The following is a 26,220-nucleotide window of genomic DNA, read 5'->3' on the forward strand; positions in this document are numbered from 1 at the left end:
TGTTAGTTCTCTTAATGAAAATGAAGAAAGCCCACAATATATCTTCACTTTGGTACCAATATATATTAAAGTTAAAGAAGGAGAGTGTATATTTGCAAAGGCAGTGATGACATGGAATGGATACTGTAAATTAACTTTATCAATACATACTCTACAGCTCTTCAGAATTATAGTTCATGTAAATTCTTTGGGTATTATACATCATGAGGAAGCTCAAGCGTGTTATAGGTAGCATTACCCTGATGGGTTACCACAGACTGATGCATCGTCCAGATTGAAGGGCCAGGACGTTTTCCACGATGGGCTTCTGGAGAATTATTCAGGCTAAACTTCTAGTTGTCTAGAACACTTGTATAACTCTTCTAGTGGCAATACGGTAGCTACTAGCCACATTGAGCACTTTAAATGTGGCAAGTCCAAATTGAGACATGCTATAAGTTTAAAATACACGCCAGAGTTTAAAGGTGATACCAAAAGAGAAAAAAAGAATGTAAAATATATCGTTAATAATTTTCATATTGATTAAATGTTGAAATGATAATATGTATTTTGGATATATTGGGTTAAGTAAAATGTATTAAAATTAATTTCATCTGTTTATTTTTATGTGCTGTGGCTGCCAGAGATTTTAAAATTACACATGTGGATCATATTTGGGGCTCAAATTATATTTCATTTGGACAGTGCTGGTCTAGACCATAAGCTCCTTGAATACAGGGCCAGTCTGGTCTCGATTTGTATGATATTCTTGGTACCTAATGTGACTAATCAATATGCATTGAATGCATTATTAGTGAATGACAGAGACTTGTCAGGGTACCTTCTCCCATGAACATTGCTTGAGACCATGACAAACCTTTGATCTCTCATTCCTCTACTTTTTAAATTCCAAATTCTGTGTTGTTTTAGAATCAACCAGATGTAGATTAATATTTCGCTGTTTTCCAGTTTTAGATATGCTCATATAGCAATGCTTCCATACTTAAGCTTTAGTCTCTTGAATGGTTTAAACCCTCCTTAATCTCTTTAGTCAATTAATTACACTGTCTTCCTTAGGGTGATACGCTGGGTAGTTTCTTGTCAACTCAGCATCATCCTTAAGCCCCCTCAAAGGCAGGCACTACATTTCCCAGAATCTCCTTTCCTGTATGGTTCCAGGTTGGAAACTATCAATGGGAGTCAACAGTTCGAGATTTAGAAGGCAGAAGAGAACGGCATTTTTTTCCCAGTCAGTTACAGGAAGATGCATGGGCAGATGGAGGTTCAAAGCTGCTTCCAGATAAACTTCTTGAGGAACTCCAGCATCTTCATTGCCGACTTGGATAGCTGGTGCGGGTGGACTCAAGGTGAAGCTAATGAAGTTTAAACTTTGGGGCTCCTTTCTTACATGGGCTCTTTCTAAGAGTCTGGAAGTGGCTAGCAATTTTGTTTTCATACTTTTATTTATTCTCAAAGTCAGCTCTCTAAATCGTGTAAACTTTAAGTCTCATGAAACCTGGCTCTAGCCCTGAATAGTTGGGAGATTCCCAGGGACCCCGTGACTCTGGTGGTTTCAGGAAAGCTCTTGAGAAGTACCGCACTGGTGGGGCTGGACTCAGATCCTCAGTGTTGCTCTCTGACTGGCTCTCCCACAGCCCTTCCAACAGTTGCGGAAGCTCTAACTTCTTTCATACTAGGAACAGAGTGCCTTTTGTTTCCATGACCAAACCAGTCATAGCTTAAAAATGATAGCTGTCAACAATTAGATTATGATTCTTTTTCATTGTTGTTCCACCTAATCTCACATTTAAGACATGATGCTTTCCTTCAGTGTAAATGATGTGAAAAAAAATGATTTCACAGGGAAAAAACCTTAGCAGAAGCTTCATTTTGATCAACATCGGATACTCATAATGTAGCACTTTGACACACATAGTGTGTAGTTTAGTAAATATGTGCTAATGAGTGAGCGCATGAGTTAATGAGTGAGCGAAGGGATGGAAGACTTCGTGTGCATCTGTATCAAAGTTGTGTTTTGATTATGATTATTAAAACAACATAGATCATGTTTGGTCTAGTTAATTCTCTCTAGGTTTATTTAGCACAGTACCAAGAACTCCCAGCTGCTCACTGCTTTTTTTTTTTTTTTTGGATGAAAATGATGACTAGTTTTGGGAGCCATTCCAGCACAAAAATCTAGGAAAACCCAGGATGCATCTGTAATTATTTTAGGGCCTTCCAGAGGTTGGAGACCACACCTGTTACTTATGAATTATTTTCCAAGGGTGGAGATATATATATATATATATATATAAATATATATAAAACATCTTTATTGGAGTATAATTGCTTTACAATGGTGTGTTAGTTTCTGCTTTATAACAAAGTGAATCAGCTATACATATACATATATCCCCACATCTCCTCCCTCTGGCGTCTGCCTCCCACTCTCCCTATCCCACCCCTCAAGGTGGTCACAAAGCACTGAGCTGATCTCCCTGTGCTATGTGGCTGCTTCCCACTAGCTATTCTATGTTTGGTAGTGTATATATGTCCATGTCACTCTCTCACTTTGTCCCAGCTTACCCTTCCCCCTCTCCGTGCCCTCAAGTCCATTCTCTACGTCTGTGTCTTTATTCCTGTCCTGCCCCTAGATTCTTCAGAACCATTTTTTTTTTAGATTCCATATATATGTGTTAGCATACGGTATTTGTTTTTCTCTTTCTGACTTACTTCACTCTGTATGACAGAGTCTAGGTCCATCCACCTCACTACAAATAACTCAATTTTGTTTCTTGTTATGGCTGAGGAATATTCCATTGTATATATGTGCCACACCTTCTTTATCCAGCAGTCATCTGTCGATGGACAGTTAGGTTGCTTCCATGTCCTGGCTATTGTAAATAGAGCTGCAATGAACATTGTGGTACATGACTCTCTTTGAATTATGGTTTTCTCAGGGTATATGCCCAGTAGTGGGATTTATACATATATTTTTTTAAGGGCTTGGCTATTAGATTGGAGTTTGAAGAGTTCAAGCCCTCTCATTTTTTCCCCTGCAATCCAGTTCTGCATAGCAATGATAACCATTTTGTTAGATAAGAAAGTCAATGGCCAGTCCTCACCAGAATAAATCATGCATATTATTTAATCATAATTAAGACTACACTTTAAAATTAAGACATGATTTAATCACACTTAGAACTGGACCAGCATTTTTAAATCAAAAAAATTTTTTTTACATACCTACATAATTTTCACTGTATGGTCCATATTGAAGTCAAACTAAAATATGAATCTAACATTTACCTCGTTGTAATTTTAAAAATATAGATGAGTTACATGGAAAAGTCAGATATTCCATATTTTGCTGTTTTTTCCTAAAAAATTTTTTTTAGGTTTTATTTTTCATGGATGGAGTAAGAAAGTAATAAGGCAGGATAGTTTTATAATTATTGATAATGAATTGTTGACAAGTAAGTGAGTTTGGAAAGTGTTGGAAACATTTACTGTGTTCTAGCTCTGTGATGGATACAGTGGTAACCAGTGTAGATACAGTGAGGAAATACACTTGGTAGATACCCTCCTGATGTAGCCACAGAACACATAATTACAGGGGGAAAAAAAGGGGGTAAATGGTTTAGGCGAATAGGGAATGAAAACAAGGAGCTTTTGTTGGATCAGACATTGGAGTTACATATGATAATCCCTTCTGCTGTGGTACCTTGGAGAAACTCTCATAAAGGAGGAAACTGACGCTGGGACGTTGAACACCTAGTCCAATTTGACTCCGTTAACTAAGAGCGGCGCTAGAGTGTATACCTAGGTCTGTCTGGACCCTGGCGGTGAAGAACACTTAACAGCCCTGTATCCCAATACTTCTTGAGTACAGGGCACAGTCCCTCTGGCCGGTGTTTAGCATAATCCAGTCCATTCTCTAAAGGCCAGTGGGCGCTTCAAACTCAGGATACCGTTTATTGGGTGATCTGTTTCTCGGTAGCTCTCCTTTCTGAGGCTCGGAGTGCTCAATTGCTTAAGTTTTCACCAGCTGGCAGAGGTAATTAGAGCAGAAGGTGGGATGTGGATTTATTCATTTTTCCCCCTAGTATTCTTATATGCATATTTACAGCTCGTTACTTGCTGCCGGTTACATTGCCGTAAACTGATATTGACATTAATTCTCAGAGGTTTGGACTTCAGTTTCCTCACCTGTGGCTCATAGACGAAATCACCCGTAACTTATCTTTCAGGAGGAAGTAGCCAAATAGCCTTAAGATTGTAGTATTCCAGCTCCTCATAACTGTATCAGAAACGGTTTCTGGTGCTTCATAAATGTTGAATGGGTAACTAGAAAGGATTTAAGAACGAGCGTTTGGGAGAGAGAAGGGCCCCGTCATTTGGGTGCCCTAGTTTGCCCCTCCTGGAAGATGTGGCGAGGAGGGAGAGCCCCGCTGCCCCGCTCCAACAAAGGGACGGCAGCGCGTGCTCCGCAGAAGACTCCAGAGCAGCCTGCCAAAGCTCAGATCCACCCTTGCCTTCCTTTCCCCGGCCCCTCGGCCCCGGCGCTTCCTCCCGCGCCGCTAGGCGGGCGGAAAGGGCAGCGGGCGCCTTTAAATGCTAATGAAGTCGATGCCCAACTCCGGAGCCAACTCTCCCCACCCTCTTCCCTCCCCGGCCCGTGCGCCGCCTAGAAAAACTTGTGCGGGGCCATTTTTGGGGCAGTAAGATCCAACGAGGAGCCCCAGAGCTAACGCGCAGCCCGACAGCTCGAGCCGCCTCCGCCGCCAGCGCCTCGAGATCCGCACCGGCCTCCCGGAGAGCGAGCCCCGGCCGCCGCGACCTCCAGCCGCGCTAACCGCCGACCAACCGCCAGCGAGGCGCCCCAGGGAGAGCGGAGGAGGCGGCATGAGCGAGGCGGGCGAGGCCACCACCACCACCACTACCACCCTCCCGCAGGCTCCGGCGGAGGCGGCCGCCGCGGCCCCCCAGGACCCCGCGCCGAAGAGCCCGGCGGGCGGCGGCGGCGCGCCCCAGGCCCCGGCCCCAGCGCCCGCCGCCCTGGTCGCAGGCAACCCCGGCGTGGACGCGGCCCCCGCGGACCCGGGCACCGCGGCCCCCGCCTCTTCGGCCGCCGCGGGCAGTGAAGACGCGGAGAAGAAAGTTCTCGGTGAGTCAGGCCCGGGAGGGTGGGGGCTGCCCGGGGCGGAGGCGGGATCGCTGACAGCACGAGGTCCCTGGGGACGTCGGGTCCCCGGCGCCGGTGGCCACGGGTCCCGCAGGCGCTGCCGAGCGAGCGCGCTGCGCCCTGCGCTCCCGGCCGCCCGAGCGCGTTCCTCCTGGTCCTGGGCCCGGAGATCGGGTTCTTAACTCGGGTCCCCTAGGCGGGCCCTGTCGCATCCCCTGGCGAAGCATCCGTCGGTGCAAAGGGGAAAGGAGCGGCAGTCGGGAGAGAGGACACGGGGTTGGGATGGATGTGGATGTAGGGATGGGACAGGCACCCACGTGGGACGGGGACTTTGGCGTCCTCGCATAGGATCTGGGTGAGGAGAGCATTTCCTTCGGGGAGAGGAAGGCGCTCAGAGGAGACGGGGGAGGGAAAAGTGGAAAGGCTTCTTGCTGGGAAGGCTCAGGTGTCTGTCCCTGACGCCCTTCCCACGGGGGCGCGGGAACGAGGCCATGCTTCTGTCGGCCACTTGCCGGCGGAGAGGTGTTGCAATCCTCTCCGGGAAACTTGGGTCTTAGTCCTGTGTCCTCCGCCCTCTCTGTGCCCGCTGCTGCCGTGAACCACTGAAGTGTTTACCAATCACTCTCTCTTCCTGGATTGTGGGAAAGCCTTTGGTGCAGCAGCTGAAAAAACTTCGTCGGAAGTAAGGGTATGACGTTAGTTCACAACAACGTTATCTTGGGACTCGTAACTTAGGAAGGGAGCTCGGATGATGTGTTCAGGTCGGGTGGGGGGCGCAGAGCATCACAAAGGATGGCGGTGGGCGTTGTTGGTTTTGTCGCGTATTTCAGCCATCTCTCCTTAAGTAACGCCCTGTAGGAGGCCTTAAAACAGGCTCACAGAGGATGTGTGCTCTATCACTCCCTCTTTTTTTTTAAACGGGGAAGGTGAGAGATGGTGTAGGATGCTTCCGATAAATTTTCATTATTTTGGATGGGGCGTATTTGATCTCTCTGAGCCTTGCCTGCCCAGTTTTCTAGGAAGAAAATTGGGGGAATAACGTGAAGAAAGTTTAATAAGATTCCATGTTTCCAGCCTTGAGAGGCCTGTTTTCATGTTTTTTTTGTTTTTCCTCCTCCCCACAGGGCAGAATTTTACTCGTTACTGTCAGACAAAGTGCTAAATGTAACATGTGCAGGTTGAGAAACAAAATAGCCCTCATTTCCCTGGGCTAAAAGTTGCTTCAGTCCAGTCCGTGTCATATTGTGATACTGTTAGCAACAAGTGTGTCTTGGAACACTTCCATGCAAAATGTCAGAGAGACAACCTTGGCTTATCCAAAGCAGTGTTAGTATATATTCTTAATTTGATTGATTTTCACATAAAGGAAATTTTTCAGTTTTTCGCTTGATCCTTGTACCTTTCTGGATCTAACTAAACTCCTGAATTTTAAACTGAAGCAGATATTTTTAAAGATGAAGGAAACAGATCAATCAATTTCCTCAGCCACCAACTGCTCTTAAGGTACATCCCTGGTGATGATGAGTCTGGAGGTCTTGGATCTTTCCACTGTCATTCCAACTCTCAAAAGCAAGGACAGCCTTCTGCATGACATTTCAATACTGTCTCTGTCCAGTGTGTTCTGCCATCTCCTTTCTTCAGCCAAGCAAGCACATGGTGCCTAAAATGTGCCAGGCACAGTGCTGACTGAAATGGAATTCTGGTTTGGGACTCTCACATTCTAGTTTTTACAAATGGTTCTAAACTGCAGTGCATAGCCACAGGCCAGGGAAAGTAGTTGACAGGACTGAGGGAAAACTTTCCCCCCTAAATGAAGCCTGATGGTCTTCCTCCGTTCCCACCTCCCATTCTGTGTATATAAAGTGAGTTTATGGTTTTAAAGCAAGAAGAGTGCATGGATGTGTTTGGCCTTATGAAGTCATTAGAAATATTTGTGGAATTAGGAAATTTTTAAAAACTACAGTGGGAGTAAAAATAACCTGCAGCCTGGATTGAAGTTATACTTGAAAATCACTTTCATCTTTCTCGCTCTTAGTGTTGCTTTTCTAATCAAGATAATGCCTTTGACAGTACCTATAGACATTAACTATATGAAAATGAATCAAAAAGAGTTCCTAACTTTATATTTTCCTTATATTTTTCTAGGTCATTAATTTTGGGGCAAATGAAGGGAGACACAAAAAGCGTATCATTTGAAATAATGTGCGATTTAAAAGCATATGATTTATCAAAACCAGTCATCTGTGTACATTTGGATCCAAAGCATAGAATGTTTTTTTCCTCTTTGCCCTGCTGCTCTAATTTAAATGGCCTAAAACTGAAGATTTTAATAGTTTAATCTCTTCATTAGAGAGATCTTCCTTACTTAGCTAAGAGCCGGAGATTCCTCAGCAAATGGTGGGCTGAATGACTTTGAAGACATAAAGAGTTTTTTGTTTTTCTTTTTTTTTTTTACAAAGAGAGCTAAAATACTTCCCCAAGCATATCAATCTAGCAAAACTCAGAACTAACCCTGCCCACAGCAAAGTAAGTCCTAATTACTGTTTTAGTCTTGAATTTGAAAGCCAAATCTTTATTGTTTATCCTTGGAAATGAAACACTCTATATCACATAGAAAGGTAGCATGGATTAATGTTAATTGTTACTTTTATTTTCTACTAAGCTTTTTTCTTTTTTAAAGGTACTCTATTGTCCCATTATCTGTTTCACTGAGTCTTGATAATTGCTTTACGCCTTTCCTGAATTTAGGCTTAGGCATTTCTAGAGGTACTGGATTTCGTATTCACAGTTGATTCAGGGGAGTCATCTAAAATAATAAATGGCTGAAACAAATATGAATCTACAAAGTATAAATCCTATGACCATACTATTTGTTTACATTCCTTCTCTTGAGTTCTGTTAAGATCTGGCATTCTACAGAAATGGTCCTACTCATGAGGGAAAGTAGAGACAATAATCAAGTTAAAGGGGAGGAGGTGATAAGAAAGTGCTGAGGGTTTGATTCCTACTAAGTGGAGAGAGTAGGGTAAACAATGAAACAGAATCCCAAATTCATCACTGGTTTGAAGAGGCCTGTTACATCATGTCTCAGGGTGGTAAGTACAGAACTGGGCTGAGCCGGCCTCAGTTCTATTATTACTCTTGGCTTCTTTGCTAGGCCCCCGTCTGGCACCCAGACAAGTTTCTTCAGGTCCCTGTAGATGAGGTATTAACAGGGAGCTACTATTTCACTATGTAGTTTGCCGACTATTTCAAAGTGTGATGAAAGTGATGTGTTAGGTGGTCGGTACTTACCTTGTTCATGTGTCTACAGTTGTTTTCGTTGTGACCCTTCTTTTGCACTTAGAAAATTTTTCAGTTGTAAAGCTCTAAAGAGCATGTTTTGGTTTCGTTTCTCTTTAAGCAGTGTTTCTCAGTTTTAATTATGGCAGAATTGTATAGACTTACGACCACTCCTTATCTTAGGACTTTATTGAAAAGTTTCATGAGGAAGAAAGGTTTAGTCTTTCTGAAAAGTATTTCCCTGTGATAGCTTCACTTGCTCCATTTTCTTCTCCCAGTATACTTTGGAGTTAAGCTTTTAATGGTTTCCTCGGGTATGTTTAGGCTTTAAATAATGCTATCAAGACCTTAGTGGTATGAGCTTTATCTTTTTGTAGGTCAGATACTAATTTATCTGTTTGATCCTATTTTAGCCACCAAAGTCCTTGGCACTGTCAAATGGTTCAACGTCAGAAATGGATATGGATTTATAAATCGGTATGTGTGTGTACCTCTACATGTTTTAAATATCTCCTCGTGCTGTGGCACCTGCTGTTGGTGTCTTTTCCCATACTTTATGAATGGCTTGTGTAAGTTTTCAGATTTCTGAGCACCGTAAATATTCTCATTTCTAAGCTACTGATCATTAAACATTAATTAAAATACCTTTCTAAAACATTGATAAGTACTTATACAATCTAGTCATTAAAACAAAAAAAAGGTGGCGGTGGGGAGGATAAATTGAGAAATGGGAAGGGCCTCAGGATAACTGAGTCGGTGTCCACAGTTTCACAGATGGAGAGGTGGAGTCTTAGACTGGTTATGCAACTTTCCTAAGGTCGCACAACTAGTGAGTAATTGAGCTGGATCTGCAACCCAGGTCTGGTCCAAGTCTGGTAGAAACCGTAGTGTTTTCTTTAAACCATAGTAGCTTCTAACCATATAGGAATGAGAACACAGCTGTAAGCTATGGGGGTATTCTGATGTTTTTATACGATACCATCATTTTCTCTATCCCCCCCTCCCAGGCCTCCCTTTTAAAAAAAATTCCTCCAGTTTCTTCCTTGTATGTTTTGGTGGGTGGTGGCAGTTTGGGGCGGGGGGGTGTTTTAGGTTTCAGTGTAAGGAGAGCCTAGTTCACAGCTGTGCCCTGTCCTTTTAGCTGTCTTGCTTTGCTTTTGCTGGGAGGGAAATCTAGGGCTCTGGTTACACACCATGTGATTTAGAGAGAGATGAGAGGAAAGGGATGTTTCTGTAGGTTGAATCTGTATGCTTGGGTCCAAGCACTGTTGTCGTATGGAGGAGTGAGGTGGATAGTTTTTGGGTTTAGAAGTTTTTAAGGAGGATTGATTTGAGGCATCTGAATTGAGTTTAGAGGAGGAACAAACATTTATGCTGTGTTTTGAGGTCTTAGGATCTAAACCGTTCTTTTAAGTTTTTCGGCATACCTTGTCCCTTTAATCGTGAGCTTTTTGTCTTCCAACAGAAATGATACCAAAGAAGATGTATTCGTACATCAGGTAAGAGTGATGATAAATGTGACATTTGCTCTGTGCGGAGAGGGGCGTCTGTAATGTGCTATTATCCCTTTCCCAAAGTGAAGTTTTACACATTATTGTGCTACTCGAAACTCTTTCTGGGACTTTATTTTGGCAAGAGAACCCAGTTCTACATTTTAAGATTTGCACATAAGCTCTTCTGTCCCATCATAGTAACTGTTTTCAGACAGTTTTTATTTTTGCAGTCTAATGAAGTAATAATCAGACCACTTTCTAATTTTTAATGCCTTTGAGTCTTTAGCTAAAGCCCTTCTGTTTCCATGTTAACATCCTCTGCTCCCTGACTGTGGTTCCTCCTTGTGTTGGGCTGGACTCCATCTTCCTCTTGCCTGGCTGTGTATTGGTTCAAGCTCCGCCATCAGAGCAGCTTGAACTTGGAGTAAATAGCACAGGGAAGCAGATGGTTAGGGTGTGTGTATCTAAGACATTAGGAAACTCCCAACTCCCAGCATAGTCCTCTCTCCTGTGAGAACGAGACACGCTTGGCTTAGGCCCGGGTCAGAAAGGCCCGCAGCTCCCTAGATTCAAAGGAAATGTAGAAAATGGGTAAACGATGGAAAACATGGGCCTCTCTGTACAGAAAGCTCAGTCTTCTTTACATTCTTAGCCTAGGATATTATTCTGTTGGTGTGTATCCTGGACTTGCTTGGCAAAATAGGTTAAAAGAAGCATTATGTGCGCTTACTGTTCTTTTTGTATATTTAGTGTTCAGTGAATTGTCTCGCGTATGTGTACAGTTCTCAGTGTATAACAACAGAGAAGTACAGAGGCAGGTACCAATACCAGCACGTTCACCTCCAGGGCTCTGTCAAGCATCTGGTTTTCTGTGTTTTTGTTTCCTTCTGTTCAGGATCGTGTGCGTAATGGGGTGGGGTTTGGAGACTGGCGAGAGTGATAGCTAAGAAAAAGCTCTCTGGTTGTGGTTTCTATCAGTTATATTTCAGTAGCTCCTGGGTAACTGGAGTAGATTATTTGGTTCAGACACAATGACTTTTAAAGTCATAACAGACCGAAGGGGAGTGTTGCTTATAACACCTAGAGGTTAATAGACCTTTTGGGGTAAGAACGCTGCCTTTGGTGACTGCTGGAGTAAAAGGACCTCACAAGTTTCTGTGCCCACGGCCAGCTTCACTGACCTGATTCCAGCCCCCTGTGAAGTTGGGCGGTGAGTCACCTCAGTGTGTTGAGGCTTGCCCAGTTTAACAGGAAAAGGGGAACGAGCCGGCAGGGAGGGGCTGTTTTTGGACTGGCTGAGGGTTCAAGGCCTGCGAGTATATCCTGTCCTGAACTGCCTTTTTCCTCTCTGGGTGAGGTCTCTGCCCTATTGGCTCATTTTTTTTTTTTTTTTTTTTTCTCCCTCCTACTCAGAGTAAGGGAAGGGCTGGATTACACATGCCTAATCGCTTTATAAAATAAGGTTGACCTAGTTCCATAGAAACTCAGAGCCCCTTTAACTATTTAGAGATACCAGCTAAAGAAATGGGGAATTCGTTGTAGGAATTATTCTCTTCCCGCCACTGACTGAAGGAGAGAGGCCTAGTCATAGCAGATATTTAGGTGCAGATGTTCAATGCAGGATAACATCTTCATTAACTTTTAATGTATTATCAGGGAGTGTGTAGGGATAAGTTGACATACTAATGGTGTGATGAGAAAAATTTGAATAAATATCATAGAGTTACAATACAGGGGGTATAAATGTCCCCCATCTCCCCTCCTCTTCCCCCACCTTCTTCCCCCGGGCTGTATTTTTATAACTTCAGATAAATCCCTTATCAACCTCCAGTTGGTTTCCTCATCCGTAAAATGGGAGGGGAGAAGGTGATCAGCAATGTTTTGTTCTTGAGGTAATTTCATATATTCTGTCAGAAATATTTATCCCCTTGGCATTTTTAAAATTTCTTCGAGGTTAGCAGTTTCTCTTGTGTCTCCATGTTTTAATCTGTGTCTCCGTATTTTTGTGTTTATGTGTGTATATAAGATTTCATGAAGGCATCCCCCCACCAGCCCCCTGCACTGATGGAGATATAGTCTGAATCTAAGACACTTAGCAGAGTGAGGGAACTCATCTATCCAGCATCACGACTAGGTCATCAGGCTGCAGCTGTGCATTATGTTTAACCCACCTACCAAGATGAATTTTGAAGGCTAACATGAGTTAAGACAGTAATGTGGAACATAGTTTTATAGTTTTTTGTTTTGGTTGTGGTGTTGTTTTGGAGATCCAGGTTAGTTGGGAGAGTAATTTTTAAGAGTAATGTTAGATCAGCAGTTTCTTCAGTGTAGCCAGTAAACTTGAGAGCAACGAAACCTGTGGCCAGTTTTGGCACGTACTTCATTTAAAATGTTCTGTTCTCTTGACAGACTGCCATCAAGAAGAATAACCCACGGAAATATCTGCGCAGTGTAGGAGATGGAGAAACTGTGGAGTTTGATGTGGTTGAAGGAGAGAAGGTGAGAGGAATTGTGACTGGGTATCCAGGGTGCTGGCACAACTCGCTTGCATAGTAAATGGTCTCTCAGCCCTTTATGAATTTGTCATTATGTACCTTGTTTGATGTAGTACAAAAGAACATTTTAATTTCTATTTTAATAAACGATTAACCCTATTTAATCATGGAAGGAAAAGCTAATTTCTCAAGGTATAAAATGACATCTTTTATTTTGGTACCAAATGTATATTCAAGTGTAGTTTAAAATTAAACTGTTATATAGTATTAAAAATAGATAAAAGCTGCTTTGGGGCAAAAGATATCTCTTTTTAAGGTTTTTAAAATAACATTTCTTTCTTAAAAGTTAACGTGGGCATAATAGGAAACCAAAAAACACAAGAAGCAAAAAACAAGGTATCTTTTTCTAAGAGTAAAGTTTTTAGGCTGTGATTTGTAAGCACTTCACAAATAATACACAGTAAAGAATGTTTTAATCTCAATAAAAGAAGATTCAAATCAAATATGATCATTATGTTTTCCCTTTGGCTTGGGTTTTGGAAAGCCAGAGGCATCCCGAGAGACTGTGTAGCAACCATCTTCAGATGGAGAACAGCCCAGGAAGCTAATGGATCATCTTGATGTGCATCTACAGATTTTTTTTATGCTGTTATCTACTTAATTCCAATATTAGTAATGTCCTCTATGCTTTGTTTTTAATCAACAGCATATTCTAGGTATCAGCCAAACAATATAGGATAAGAATAAAAACATGTTAAAGCCACATATGGTACTGCTGCCATGGAGGCTGATCGTGGCAGCTGAATTACAAGCTGAGCGAGTGACTGCTTCACTCCCAAATGAGTGCTCTCTTCACATACACACCATTCATTCCATAGCCCATATTCTTCGCAGCTCTCAAACTGTTTTCTGTTTTGAAAGAAAAACAACTTTATTCCACCTAATGTAGAAATTTAAATGATTTCTTTACCAGTGTGATCCCCAGGGTATCTTGCAAACCTCTTGGAGTTTCAAATTATCTACCTGCAAATGCTGGCCTGTAACAATCTCTAAGGTCTCACCCAACTCTTAAAATTTTGTTTTGCCAGGTTAATTTTACCTCTGTATATTTTCAGAATTTGAGGTTATACAAATTGATGTAGAGTGGGAAATGTGCTCTTCTGAATCTCCTTTGTCCGAACTTTTTATACTTTTGAAGCATTACTTTATCCATTTGTCCATATGAGAATCCGAACGCTAAGTCTGTTTCAAGGATGAGAAGAAGGTTTAGAGAGGGACTACATTTGTGGACACTGCGTATGTAAGCGGACGCTAAGTCAAGGACCCTTCATTCCTGCTGCCGCCAAGCTGGGAGAAGTTTCCCTCTCAGTAGCTCAGTGCTGGACAGAGCTGTGTGAGCCCACAAGTGCATTCTCTTAGTACCTCGCAGAGTAACGTAGGTTTCAACGTTTTCTAGGAAGAGGACATTATCTCAGTTATTTTCCAGTGAGGAATATTCCTCCTGGTCTAGCATTCCTTTGTTACAGTCGCATCATATTTACCCCTCTGTGTTCCTTAAACAGATACATACTGCTCTTGAATCAAGCAAGAAGGCAAAGGTTGTGGAAGCAGACAAGCTGTATCCATTTATTATTATTATTTCTTTAACTTTTTATTTTATATTAGAGTATAGTTGATTAGCAGTGTTGTGTTACTTTCAGGTGTCAAGCTGTATACATTTAAATCAGGACGTCAAGCACCTTGCTCACCTTATTAAAACATGGGTGTGTATTTTAGGTCACCAAAGGACTCTCTGGTACGTTCTGCCAGTGTTCAACCCTCTGGCTATCTAAGGCCGTGCTTTTGGCTTCTTTTTAACTCCGAGGCCGTCTTTGCTTCTTCCCTTTCTCAGGGTGCAGAAGCAGCCAACGTGACTGGCCCAGACGGCGTTCCTGTGGAAGGGAGCCGATACGCTGCAGATCGGCGCCGCTACAGACGCGGCTACTACGGCAGACGCCGTGGACCGCCCCGTAATGTACGTTGTCTCTCTCTCTAATCAGTGATTGAAGAAATGCACACATCTAAACTCAAGTGTGTATACTTGGAGCACATAAATGCTGTATCTTCTCCTGGAGACACACTGGTTTTTTTTTTGGCGGCGCGGGGGAGATGGGAAATTTTTCATGTCCAGAATTTATCTATAGCTACTGGTCTTACGGGAAACTTGCCATTCAGCAGTTGTATCAGTTTGTATGTATTTGGCTGCCAGGAAGAGTCATTTAATTATCTTGTACCAAGAAGGCTTAATGAAGGTCGCTGTGCCAAGGTTGTCAAAAAGGTTTTCTCTTGCTTTGGCTCTTTTACCAGCCAGAGCCGCGTCATGCGGCATTCACTGGGAAAGGGGACCGGGATTCCCGTGACCGGCTTGAATCTGTTGTTCCTCCCTTGTTAACATCTAAGAAAGTCAGCCTTTGGTTGGCAAGGAGGAATGGGGAACGGCTCAGGAATAAGTGATGAACAGTGCTGGCCACAGATATATCAAGTAATTTGCCTCAGTTACGTAGCTGTTTTATTTAGCGTAGCATTTCCCATCATTTCAAAGTAAAGAAGCAATAAATAATTCTCTGGATTTTTAGTTCTTTAGATTGGTACCAATCCAGGTGGAAGGGCTTACAACCAAGTCCGGCTGGAGTTTTCTTAGGAGGCTCAGTTTAAAGTATTCTCAAGGCACCCAGAAAGACTCCCGTCCAGTTTGTGGTCATGAGGATCCTGTTAGATGTGAGTCATTTTCTGATGTTTCTAGAGTTAGTACCTGGGATTGGTACTATGGAATAAAATCCGAACAGTAAGTCTGTTTCAAGGATAAGAAGAAGGTTTAGCATCACAAGATGCTTTGTGAGCACAGGGTTGCGGCTATGTATAACATCCAAGGAAAACTTTTGAAAAATCGCACCAGAAGAAAGGATTTGCAGATTGAGAATGCTTTCTCTCTACACTTTGATAGATTAATATCTTTCTGCTTACCTAAATGCTTCCTCTCTTCATTCTGTCATCTTCACACGCAGCCCAAACTGATTTTTATCAGATTCCTTATGACATCTTGTTTTTCTATTTCTATATTTCTCTTACCCATGTTTTGCTTATCCTGTGTGATTTTTAAAAGTAAGCTGTGTAGGGGGTGGCAGAAATGAGCTACCATAGCATTTACTCTTTCAAGTTCACCAGATTCACGGAGTTCTAGTTGTAATTACTTTGATTTCTAGGTTAATTCAGAAGTAAGAGTGGGCGAAAACCTTTAGTGAAAACTTCTCCTTTGAAGGCTTTTCTCCTCAGCTGGAAATTCTGAAGTCACACATGTGAAAGATATTTAGAAATAAAATTATCAAAATTCTGAAAGTAAACATCAATGATGGTTTTCTGTTGTGCTGTCTTTAAGTCCTAACAGCTTATTGAGTATGTTTGGCAATGGTGGTGCCATTGTTCTTATTTTGTAGAACTCTTAACAAAAGATCTGGCTATAGAAGACTCAAGAGATACAGAGAACCTAAAGAGAAACCTTCCTTACTATTTTGGTGAACATTTTCTATGCTACTATGTCTTTACATAATTGGGGATTGTACCTGATACAGGCTTTAAAAAGTGTAGAATGGCTTGGTTTTTCTGAAATTAGACTAGTTGAGGCCATAGTTGAAGCTTTTCCTCTTTGGGAATTGAGTTGCCCATGTGAGCTTTGTTCTGGAGGGCTCTAAATCTTAACTATCCTCAACCCCAATGTCAGTCATTTTATTTTGTTCATTTTAAATTTGTTCATTTTCAAAAATTGTAGTTGCTTCCCTTAAGACTACCTTTGGCATAGCAATCCCCCTGTAAAGTAGGATTTGAAATAAAAAATTCTTTGAGGGATGTTTAGCTGTTTGCTTATTATTTTTCTTTTTGATATAAAATATTAGTATGTGATACGGTAGTTTAAATACAGGAAAAAATATAAAATGAGTCAGTACTTCCCTTTGTTAATAAGGTTTATTATATTCAGAAACAGTATTTATTACTTACTACTGTCTATTAAAGTGCAATTAAAACTTTATTCCTAAACATATAAAGAGAATCATGCCATAAGTCAGTGGTTCTCTTTTGGGTTTTGGACCCATTTATATGCTTAAATATGGGATCCCAGAGTTTTTGTTTACGTGTGTTTATACCTATTAATATTTATTGTATTAGAAAGTAAAACAGAAATTTAAAAGATTTAGTTTATTTAAAATAAGCTCATTACTTGTAAACATAAATAACATTTTTTTCATGAAAACTATATTTTTTAACTGAGAAGAGTGGTGTTGCTTTATGTGATTTTTTTGGTAAATCACTGATCTCCGGTTTAATAGAAGACAGCTGGATTCTCACAGCTCCTGCGTTGGGGCTGCCAAGAGGCCACGTGTCACTGTAGTTTCTGGGTGATTCCCCTCCCCACCCCCCCCAACTCATGAGAGAATGAGAGGGGAAAAAGACAGATGGCATCTTACCAGCATTATGAGAATAGTTTGATCTCAATAACCCCCTGAGAAGGGTTTCAGAGACCCCCCGCCCCCGCCATCCCTACTTTGAGAACTGCTCCAGGAAGCAAACCACTTTGGACCAACCTGTTGATGACACCACAAAACATATTTTTCTCGCCTTTGCCCCAGTGGATGGCCAATGTTGAGGGAGACGCATTTGGTGGAGCTAAATATTCTAAACTTGTATATGTTTTTTGGGTGTCTGGTCAACTGATATACACCAGTTCTAACTAGATGCGAGCTAAATTCGTTAGAGATTGATTGCACTTGCCTTTCTGCTTCTTGGTATTTTATGTGCGCAGATCTCCTGGAATCTAAATGTGGTTTATCCCAGGTAATCACCTGATAATCTGGGTTAAATGCATTTTTGTCCGTCTAATAGAGGGGATTGTTCCTCTGGGGGAGAGATTGTTCTCTTCCGTGGACATCCACCCTACATGTTACTCCTGGGGTCTCACCTTGCCGGAGCGTCTTCTGAATCTCTGTTTCCTTGCCTCGCTAGTGCGCTGGGGAGGAGGAGGAAGGGAGCGGCAGCGAAGGATTTGGCGCCTCAGTCGCTGACGGGCAGCTCGCTGGGGCCCTGAGTCAGCGGCGCCGCCCCCAGTACCGCCCCCAGTACCGTCCCCAGTACCCTCGGCGCTTCCCGCCTTACCACGTGGGACAGACCTCTGACCGCCGCTCCCGGGTCTTTCCCCAACCCAACGGAATGCAGGTAAACTTGCACCGGGGGCTCCTCTTCAGCGGTCCTCACCCCTCTGTCCGGCCTCCGCCTCCGCCTCCGCCTCCACCTCCTCCTCCAGCACCAGTGGCCGGAAATCAAACCTAGCTTTTGGCTTCCCGATGCTTCCAAAGCGGACTAGGCGGCCTTCTCAGAGCAGTCATTCCAGTCACACTTCTACAAGCACGACCACCTGGGCCGTGCCTATAATCGGGGACGCTGGGTGGACAGGGCACAGTTCTAGTGTATGGAAGAATGAGAGACGTAGAGTAGAGACAGCTGGTACGTGTAAGCACTGAACCCTGAAGCCAGGCGGGCCTGGATTTGAATCTTAACCTCGTCTGTGAGCTTTTGAGGTTAACGTGGCCATCCATTGAATGGAGATAATTGCCTCACTGCAGGGTTGTGATGATTAAATCAAAGGTAAAGACCTTAGTGTGGTGCCTCAGGACGGAGAATGTCTATATAAAGTCCTTAATTTAGATGAAATAGTGTTGATTATTAAGAAAACCTAACACAGAGTGGAGATTGTTGATTCTCAATTGGTTCTCCTTTTTACTGCAAAATATTGATACAACTATCATGAACTTGACCTGTAATTAATAAGCCTTTTAACAGCTTTGCAGTTCCCAGGAAACTTGGTAATCTCGGGATAGGACATCATTTTTGTTACTACCAGCTACAACTTCTTCCCTTAGTATCCTTGGTTTTTGTTTTTTTACTAAGTGTTTTGACTGAACATTATGTTCAGTCTGTTCTTTGCTGCCCTTTTCCCTTCCTATCATGCATGACTGTGTTCTTTCTACATGGCTTCTTGTTATTTTTCCCCTTCTACTCTTTAACAGCTGTCCCTGACAAATGTGCTAAAAATAACAAGTAGCCTTACGTATATGGAGAGATTGGGTACATGAGGCATAGTAGGTTTCTTTAGAGGGCAGCACCCTGGGCCTCTAGGAAATGAGGACAGGAAGAGTCAGGGAGATTGTAATACACATTTATTTTTAGGGCATTAGTAGTACCTTCCTGAAATAATCCTTCTTAGTATTAGCATATACGTGTGTATCATACTTTCTTGAGATTATGATGATTATTTTCTAGATCGTTTGAAATAAAGTATATTTCACCTTAGGAATGGGAGGTTCAGAGCAAAGGGGTTCTTTGGTGCGATACAGAAGAGCAAGTTGAAAACTAATTTTGAAAATGTGCATGTTCTGGTAACCACATTTAGTTCTCTTAACTTGGGTTGAAAGTCTTACCCATTTAATAGCTAACATGAAGTCTTCAACAGTCTTTCCTTAGAACCCTTCTAATACATACCATGTTTAACGTTCAGTGACAGAAGTCGGCTTAAGCCAACCAACAGCACCAAACGAAAATTCGTAAAACTTTCTTCTGTATAGCTTAGGCTACTTCCAGGTTGTCCATGTAATGGCTTAAAGCTATAGAGAGATCGCTGAGATGGTAAATATTGTTGAGGTCAAGTGGAAAAGTCTTTGCCAACAATTTATACTATTGTATATACAAAACTGTGAAATTTATTGGACACAACAGGAAAAAAAATGAAAATATGCAGGCCAATAGTATTTCCCTTCTGTACCGAGGACGTAATATAGCATGATATATCAGTGTCCAGAGGACTTCCATTTTTTTTAAGATAATAATTCTAGATATTTGAAAAATAAGTCAAATTGGTTACTGAGCTAAATCAGCTGTTTGTAGTCTGTGAGAAAAGAATTATATGACAGAGGAAAAGGAGCAACATTGTTTGGCATCCACCAAGGGACAGATGTTTGAAATCAGTTCTTAGTTTTCCCTACAGCTTTATGGAGTTGGCAGTGGTATCCAGATTTTTGTTGTTGTTGTTACAAATGAAGGGATTTGAGTAGTTGAAAGAATTAGCAACTTTTACCTAAGGTTACATGGGCAAGAAGTGGTAGAGCTTGGTTTAAACTCAGTCTGTCTGTCCAGTCTCTTCCCATTCTATCATTCCAGTAAAGGCTTATCCTTTATACGTGTTCGTTGCTATTTCCGTGTGTGTGTGTGTGTGTGTGTGTGTGTGTATGTATCAGAGTTCCTGAGGAAACAGCAGCTTTGCTTGTTCAGAGAAGTAAGGGAGGCTCATGTGTTTGGGATGGTGTGAGTGAAGAGAGGGGTGAGGTGAGATTAAGGTGCTATCTTAGGGCAGGTCACGTATGCTGGGTAGACCAAGATAAGAACTATTGACCTACCCCAACTGTGATGAAAAGCCAGTTAAGGGATCTAAATAGGGAAGAAACGTATATGAGGAATCACTGGACAATTTAAGGGGGCTAGACCACGGTTGGCAGCAGCAGAAGTAAGGAGACCAGCTAACATACTTCCCCCATGGAGAGGGGATCAGGGGGGCATGGATTAGAGTGCTAGCAGTGGAGGTGTGAGGAGTGGTCAGATTTAGGAAATGTTTTCAGCATGGAAGGGGCAACATGTGATGATGGAGTGAACGTGTGCTGTGAGGAGTAAAGGGTAGCTTTGTGAAGAAAGGCCAGGTTTGCGCGGAAACACAGGTCATTTGGAGATCTTCTCTTGGGCAGATCAAATATGCCACACACACAGCACGCACACACACACATACATACACACATTTACGCATGTGTAACTTACAGTGTGTGTGTGTGCCTATGTATTTGTGTGTGCGTGTGTGTTCCTTATTTCTGCCTACTAAAATGGCCTGAGGTCAATGACATGTTAATAGCACTGAGCACGCCTGGCTCCCGGTTTTTCATTTATAAATACCATTCTCCAATAAAAAGAAGCCCCTCTGGAGAAACGGCTGATTTCGGAGCCAGGCCACAGAGAGTACAATATGAGCCTGGAACGTCTTGCTGAGCCAGAAACCAAGGAAGCGCTCAGAGAATGCTGGAGACGCGTCCAGTAGGCCATGAGCCAGCTGGGAAGGGTTCCCATTGGCCACTAATGATAGTAACAGGTTATAACTCACTGAATAGCATAGAAGACCATGAGTCTTTACAGATATAGACAAATAAATATATTGAACTTGATAAGGAGTGAAATATTTACAGACTTTGAAAGTACTTCTTCACAGAATCCTCATAAATTACAAAGGGGGATAGAGTAAACTTACCATGGAGGAGCCGTACTGCTTCTTAAAGTGAACACTGTCAGTAACGGTACAGGTTGAAACCATATGCCGTCTGGCAGGATGCAGTGAGAAGAATCCAGTGCCACTTTCGTGGCTTCCCTTCCAAAGGTGCATAAGCTACATCATGAGAAGACACCAGACAGCCCCAACTGAGGGATATTTTACAAAATGACTGCTCCTGTAAACTTTAAAAGTGTCACGGTTGTGAAACCCAAGTGAAGATTGAAGAACTGTTCAGATAAAGAGACAACTAGATTCAAGGCATGGTTCCAAATGAGTCCCTTTGCTGTAAAGAACATTACTGGTGAAACTCAAGAAAATGGAGTCTGAGGATTAGAGTCTATACTTCCAGCTGTCCTGTAAGTTTGTGATTATTTAAGGAAAAAAGTTGGAGAAGATGGGTGCTATTTCAGCATGTTTATATGCCTGGAAGGAAATGATGGAGGAGAGAAGGGGGTGGGGGATTGAGAGTTCAAGTGCCCTAGCAGGCCAGAAAGAGGGGCTGGCTTTGGCTCTGAGCGTGGACCAGTTAATCAGTCTAATGAGAGAAGAAAAAGCAAATGCAGTAGGTTGGTAGATTTGATGGTGAAAGAATGTGGAGATTCTTCTCTAATTGCTTCTCTTTTCTTAGTGAAATACGGAGAAGGAAGGGATATTACTTTTGAGGGGAAAAAGAAAAAGAGATTGAGATGTGGCTGTATTATAAAGAATTTCAGAGATTGTTGGTGGGTTTTTTTGTTTGTTTTTAGCTCTTTCTTCCCCTGGAAGTTCTGCAATATATTATTTCCCCAGCTTAAAATAAATTTCTCAAGGAAGGATATTTTATTTTTTTAATGCTACACTTCAATAAATAATGCAAACAGATGAAAGGAAAAAATTGTGAAAGGAAGAAATCAGAGGTGAAGGTGTGGTGGAACCTTTGAATGTAGAAACCATTACCGTATTGAAGGGATACCCAGTTTGTAGAATGAGTGGGTCTGAGTTTGAAAAGATTCTCTTTGCCCCAGTGTAGTACATCATTCCATTTCCTTTTGCAGTAGAGGTTTTCTTTCAAGAGGTGAATGGAACACTTCAGAATTTTTAATATTGTAAAATAAATTTAGGTGTACTGGGATAAGGCAAAAGACTGTCTAGTGGGAATGAGTCTTTCTTTCTTTCCTGTCATTCACACAGATCTAATCAGTACATAGTTCACTGTTAGAATTGAGAGTTCCCAGCTCCGTAATGAAGCCTTTTATTTTCTCCTTTTAAAAAAATGTCTGAAGGCAACTGTGTGCCGTGTCTCATATCCTGTAGCCTGACACTCATGTTTGGCTCTCCATGCCTCCTCCTAGGGGGGTGAGATTGGAGAGATGAAGGATGGAGTCCCAGAGGGAGCACAACTTCAGGGACCAGTTCATCGAAATCCGACTTACCGCGCAAGGTACCGTAGGTAGGTAACGTTTTCTAAGAGCTAATGACCGATTGCAGGACTTGTGAGCCACGGTAGGATGGAAGAGGACGTTGCAGGTCTGTTTTGTGGATTTAGTATGTAATGAGAAGATGTGGCTGTTTGGACCGTATGTCCAAGTTGTGGGAGGGGCTCTGCGATCCATGTTTTCACACGGCTGTGTGGCATTCCCCCTGCTTAATGATTAGGATTTTTAGTTATCCCTGTACCAGAGCAGCATTTGCTTCTGAGAACTTTCCCGTGATGTAAAGTCATACTGGATTTTTATTATATTTAACGAGATACGCGGAAATGAATTGATGGGTCATTCATTCGGTGGTGGTGCTATGAATGGAGGGAGAGTTGGCTGCCAGCGAGTGTTTGGGACACTGAATATTCTGATAACCGGGGCAGTCTAATGCGGGGGTTAAATCAGCCTACAGATCATATCGTCTGTGTTTAAATCCCCACCCTACGATTAGCAGCCCCTGTGTAGCTGTATCTCCTCCGGCAAGTTTCAGGACTCCTCTTAGACTTAGTTGCCAGCTTACGCAGTGGACAGTAAGGGATATTCTACCGCTGTCAATAGGGTTAGATGTACTAAGGCGTTTCAGGTAATCAGTATGATGCCTGGTATAGTAAGCCCTCAATAAATTAATCGATTAGTACTACTACCAACATTGTTAAGGTTAGTGAAGGAGGGACTTCCCCGGTGGCGCAGTGGTTAAGAATCCGCCTGCCAGTGCAGGGGACACGGGTTCGAGCCCTGGTCTGGGAAGATCCCACATGCCACGGAGCAACTAAACCTGTGTGCCACAACTACTGAGCCCGCTCTCTAGAGCCTGCGAGCCCCAGCTACAGGAGCCCACGAGCCACAGCTACTGAAGCCTGTGTGCCTAGAGCCTGTGCTCTGCAGCAGGAGAAGCCACCGCAATGAGAAGCCTGCGCACCACAACGAAGGGTAGCCCCCGCTCTCAGCAACTAGAGAAAACCCACGTACAGCAATGAAGACCCAACACAGCCAAAAATAAATACATAAAATAAATAAATTTATTAAAAAAAAAAGATTAGTGCAGGAGTGTTATTTTATTTCTGCTTTATCCCTTGTGAAGACTGGATTGGGCTAGACTCCCTAAGATTCTTTTTAAGCTTTTTAAGCCTTCCTGTTCCTTTACCCTCTCCTTGAGGAGCTTCATTCCTGAATGACGTTCATACCACCCTGAAGTGTGGCAATATGGGTTTATTGAGAGGCGAGTAAGTATATTATTTGGGGAAGGACTTGTACCACTCTGCGTCTTTTCTCCCAAGATTCATTTCAGTGTTAGACATAGTCATTCTAATGATTCATTGCAAAGGACTTTGGAAATAAAAGAGGCTTCATAGAAACGTCTTCAGGAAAACAGAAAAAAGACAGTAATGTATGTGAACCCCAGCTCTGTCAATCTCTAGCTGTGTGATCAAAGTTGCATTTGACCTTTTTTGACCTATAAAAGCAGCAATCCTTTATGGTTCAACCAAATACTTACCCTCTTTAAACGTCTTGGTTTTCTTACTGTAAATCTTAAACTCACAGAATTAGCCCTGAAATTAAATTAGATAATTAACGTGAAAACACACCAGCACAGGCTTTGGCACACGGTGAGCGATGTTCGTTTGTTTCCCATGTCGAATCCCCTTAGACTCCACTGCATGCTGTCCATGGAGGGCAGATACGGGAGCGCTTTTCTTTTTTAATTTTTCCATCCTCAGTGCCTGTCAAAGTGCCTGGTAGAATCATAGTGTATGTTCGGTATATGTTTGTTCACAGTGTTCAGGTGAAGGGGGAAGATGACAGAAAGATGGGGCTTTTTACCACACCTTTGTTCCACTGGCCTGTGCATAATTCTAGCAGTAAGTCTTGATCCCTTGACTTTTTAATCTTTAAAAATAAAACCTGGGAATTCCCTGGCGGTCCAGTGGTTAGGACTCCGCCCTCTCACTGCTGAGGGCCCAGGTTCAGTCCCTGGTTGGGGAGCTGAGATCCCACAAGCTGCGTAGTGCAGCCAAATACATAAAACCTGATGTTCTTGAGGGCATCTGTTCTCTTTTCTCCTGTGTTCTCTGCTCTAGGGGCCCTCCTCGTCCACGACCTGCCCCAGCGGTTGGAGAGGCTGAAGATAAAGAGAATCAAGAAGCGGCCAATGGTCCAAACCAGCCACCTGCTCGCCGTGGATACCGGCGCCCCTATAACTATCGGCGTCGCCCCCGTCCTCCTAATGCTCCTGCACAAGATGGCAAAGAGGTGAGTCCAGCCAGCCGGAGGGGATGCTGCCAGATGATCCTGATTATGTCGAGCTTTAGTATTCCCTTCTAAGAGTGGTTTTATAGCCTGAAAACCGAGACTTAAAATACGTATAATATGTATCATATATTTTTGTGTATAACATTGTTCATTTATATGTGTGTGTGTGTGTGTGTGTAAATATATATATATATAGAGAGAGAGAGAGAGAGAGGGAGAGAGAATGCCCTGCACATATCACAAACCAAATATTTGAATTCAACCAGTTAACATTCTAGCTAAAACGTTTAGAGCTTTCCAAACAAAAGACAGCGTTTAGAGAGAGGAACCTGCTTCTCAGCACGTGTTGGAAGCAACTGTATATTTTTAATGGCTTTTTACTACGGAGAGTGGTGGTGTTTAGTTGCCATTTGGAGGCCATTCTTCTGCGGTTCTGATTTTTTCCTCATACTTTAATAAGAGTAGTTAAGATTTTGCACAGTGATTTACCTTCACAGATCCCGACTTGTGAGACCTTTCAGTCTTGAACTTTCCACTGCCGTATGAATCAGTTAATTTCTGGTTTGTGGTTTTGTTGTGTTTTCAGACCAAGGCAGGTGAAGCACCATCTGAGAACCCTGCTCCAGCCCCCGAGCAGAGCAGTGTCGAGTAACATCCGGCTCCCCAGGCACCATCACCATCAGCAGGTAGGAGCTCGGGTGGCCGGCCCAGGAGCTGATATTCTCTTTAAGTAGCACTGATTTCTCAACAGTAGCACAGATCAGTCTCAACTAGTTGTGTAATTCATCTGGGCCAAGTTTCTGATCTCCATCAGGATTCTGGAGAAAGAGCAGCTTTGGTGGTAAAAATATCTCTGAGGCTGATCTTATTTTGCTAGGCATTGGGGACGCAAATACGCAGACAGAGTTAATGAGAGTCAAATTCATTTTTCTAGATAGACAGTTGTTAACTATTATCACCACCTCAGAAAACTTTAGAAAGTTTTACTTTTGTGACACCTCGTGGCCAATTTGATAATTTTAAAGTGCCTGACAAGGCCTCATTTTAATAACAGAGGACTGTGATCTGTAGAATAAACAAGAATGTGGTTTTTTTCTTCCCTTTTCCCTTTGATAACCCACATTATTTATTTTGAGGCAGTATGTGTAGTACGTGAGAGCCAGTGGCTTTATATATCCAGTGCAGGAGCCAGTAGTCATTTGCCTAATGATCTGGAGCAGTTTATTTATCCTCTGCAGCGGTACTGTCGGCTGCTGGTGAAATGATACTGACTATATTCCCCGCTAGGGTTGCTGCAAAGACTTAGCGAGATAACACGTATGAGTGCCTAAGCAGGACGCGGCAAAGAGTAACCTCTCCATAAAAGTGAGCTTGTTTTGGGCTTCCCTGGTGGCGCCGTGGTTAAGAACCCGCCTGCCAATGCAGGGGACACGGGTTCGAGCCCTGGTCTGGGAAGATCCCACATGCCGCGGAGCAACTAAGCCCGTGCACCACCACTACTGAGCCTGCACTCTAGAGCCCGCGAGCCACAACTACTGAGCCCGTGTGCCTAGAGCCCGCACACCGCAACGAAGAGTAGCCCCCCCTCGCCGCAACTAGAGAAAGTCCGTGTGCAGCAACAAAGACCCAACGCAGCCAAAAGAAAAAAAAAAGCTTGTTTTTCTTCATTGTTGCTTCCTGCTTTTTT

General features: G+C 42.8%; 1 protein-coding gene across 2 annotated transcripts; it reads left to right on the plus strand.

The window, feature by feature from the left end:
• The first annotated feature begins 268 nt into the window (after positions 1-268).
• YBX3 (Y-box binding protein 3) lies at positions 269-25,185 on the plus strand. 2 transcript variants are annotated; one of them, XM_065887148.1, is made up of 10 exons: positions 269-289; positions 4,738-5,146; positions 8,860-8,923; positions 9,912-9,945; positions 12,349-12,438; positions 14,326-14,448; positions 17,469-17,678; positions 22,158-22,255; positions 24,362-24,533; positions 25,120-25,185. In XM_065887148.1, the coding sequence occupies exons 2-10, from the start codon at positions 4,885-4,887 to the stop codon at positions 25,183-25,185; spliced, it is 1,119 nt and encodes a 372-aa protein (XP_065743220.1). In that variant the 5' UTR covers positions 269-289; positions 4,738-4,884. The 2 variants fall into 2 exon arrangements, with proteins under 2 accessions (XP_065743220.1, XP_065743219.1); XM_065887147.1 differs by lacking the exons at positions 269-289; positions 17,469-17,678 and having other exon boundaries at positions 4,885-5,146.
• Positions 25,186-26,220: the final 1,035 nt, after the last annotated feature.

Source organism: Phocoena phocoena, chromosome 11 (assembly GCF_963924675.1).
Source record: "Phocoena phocoena chromosome 11, mPhoPho1.1, whole genome shotgun sequence".
Classification (NCBI taxonomy): Eukaryota; Metazoa; Chordata; class Mammalia; order Artiodactyla; family Phocoenidae; genus Phocoena; species Phocoena phocoena.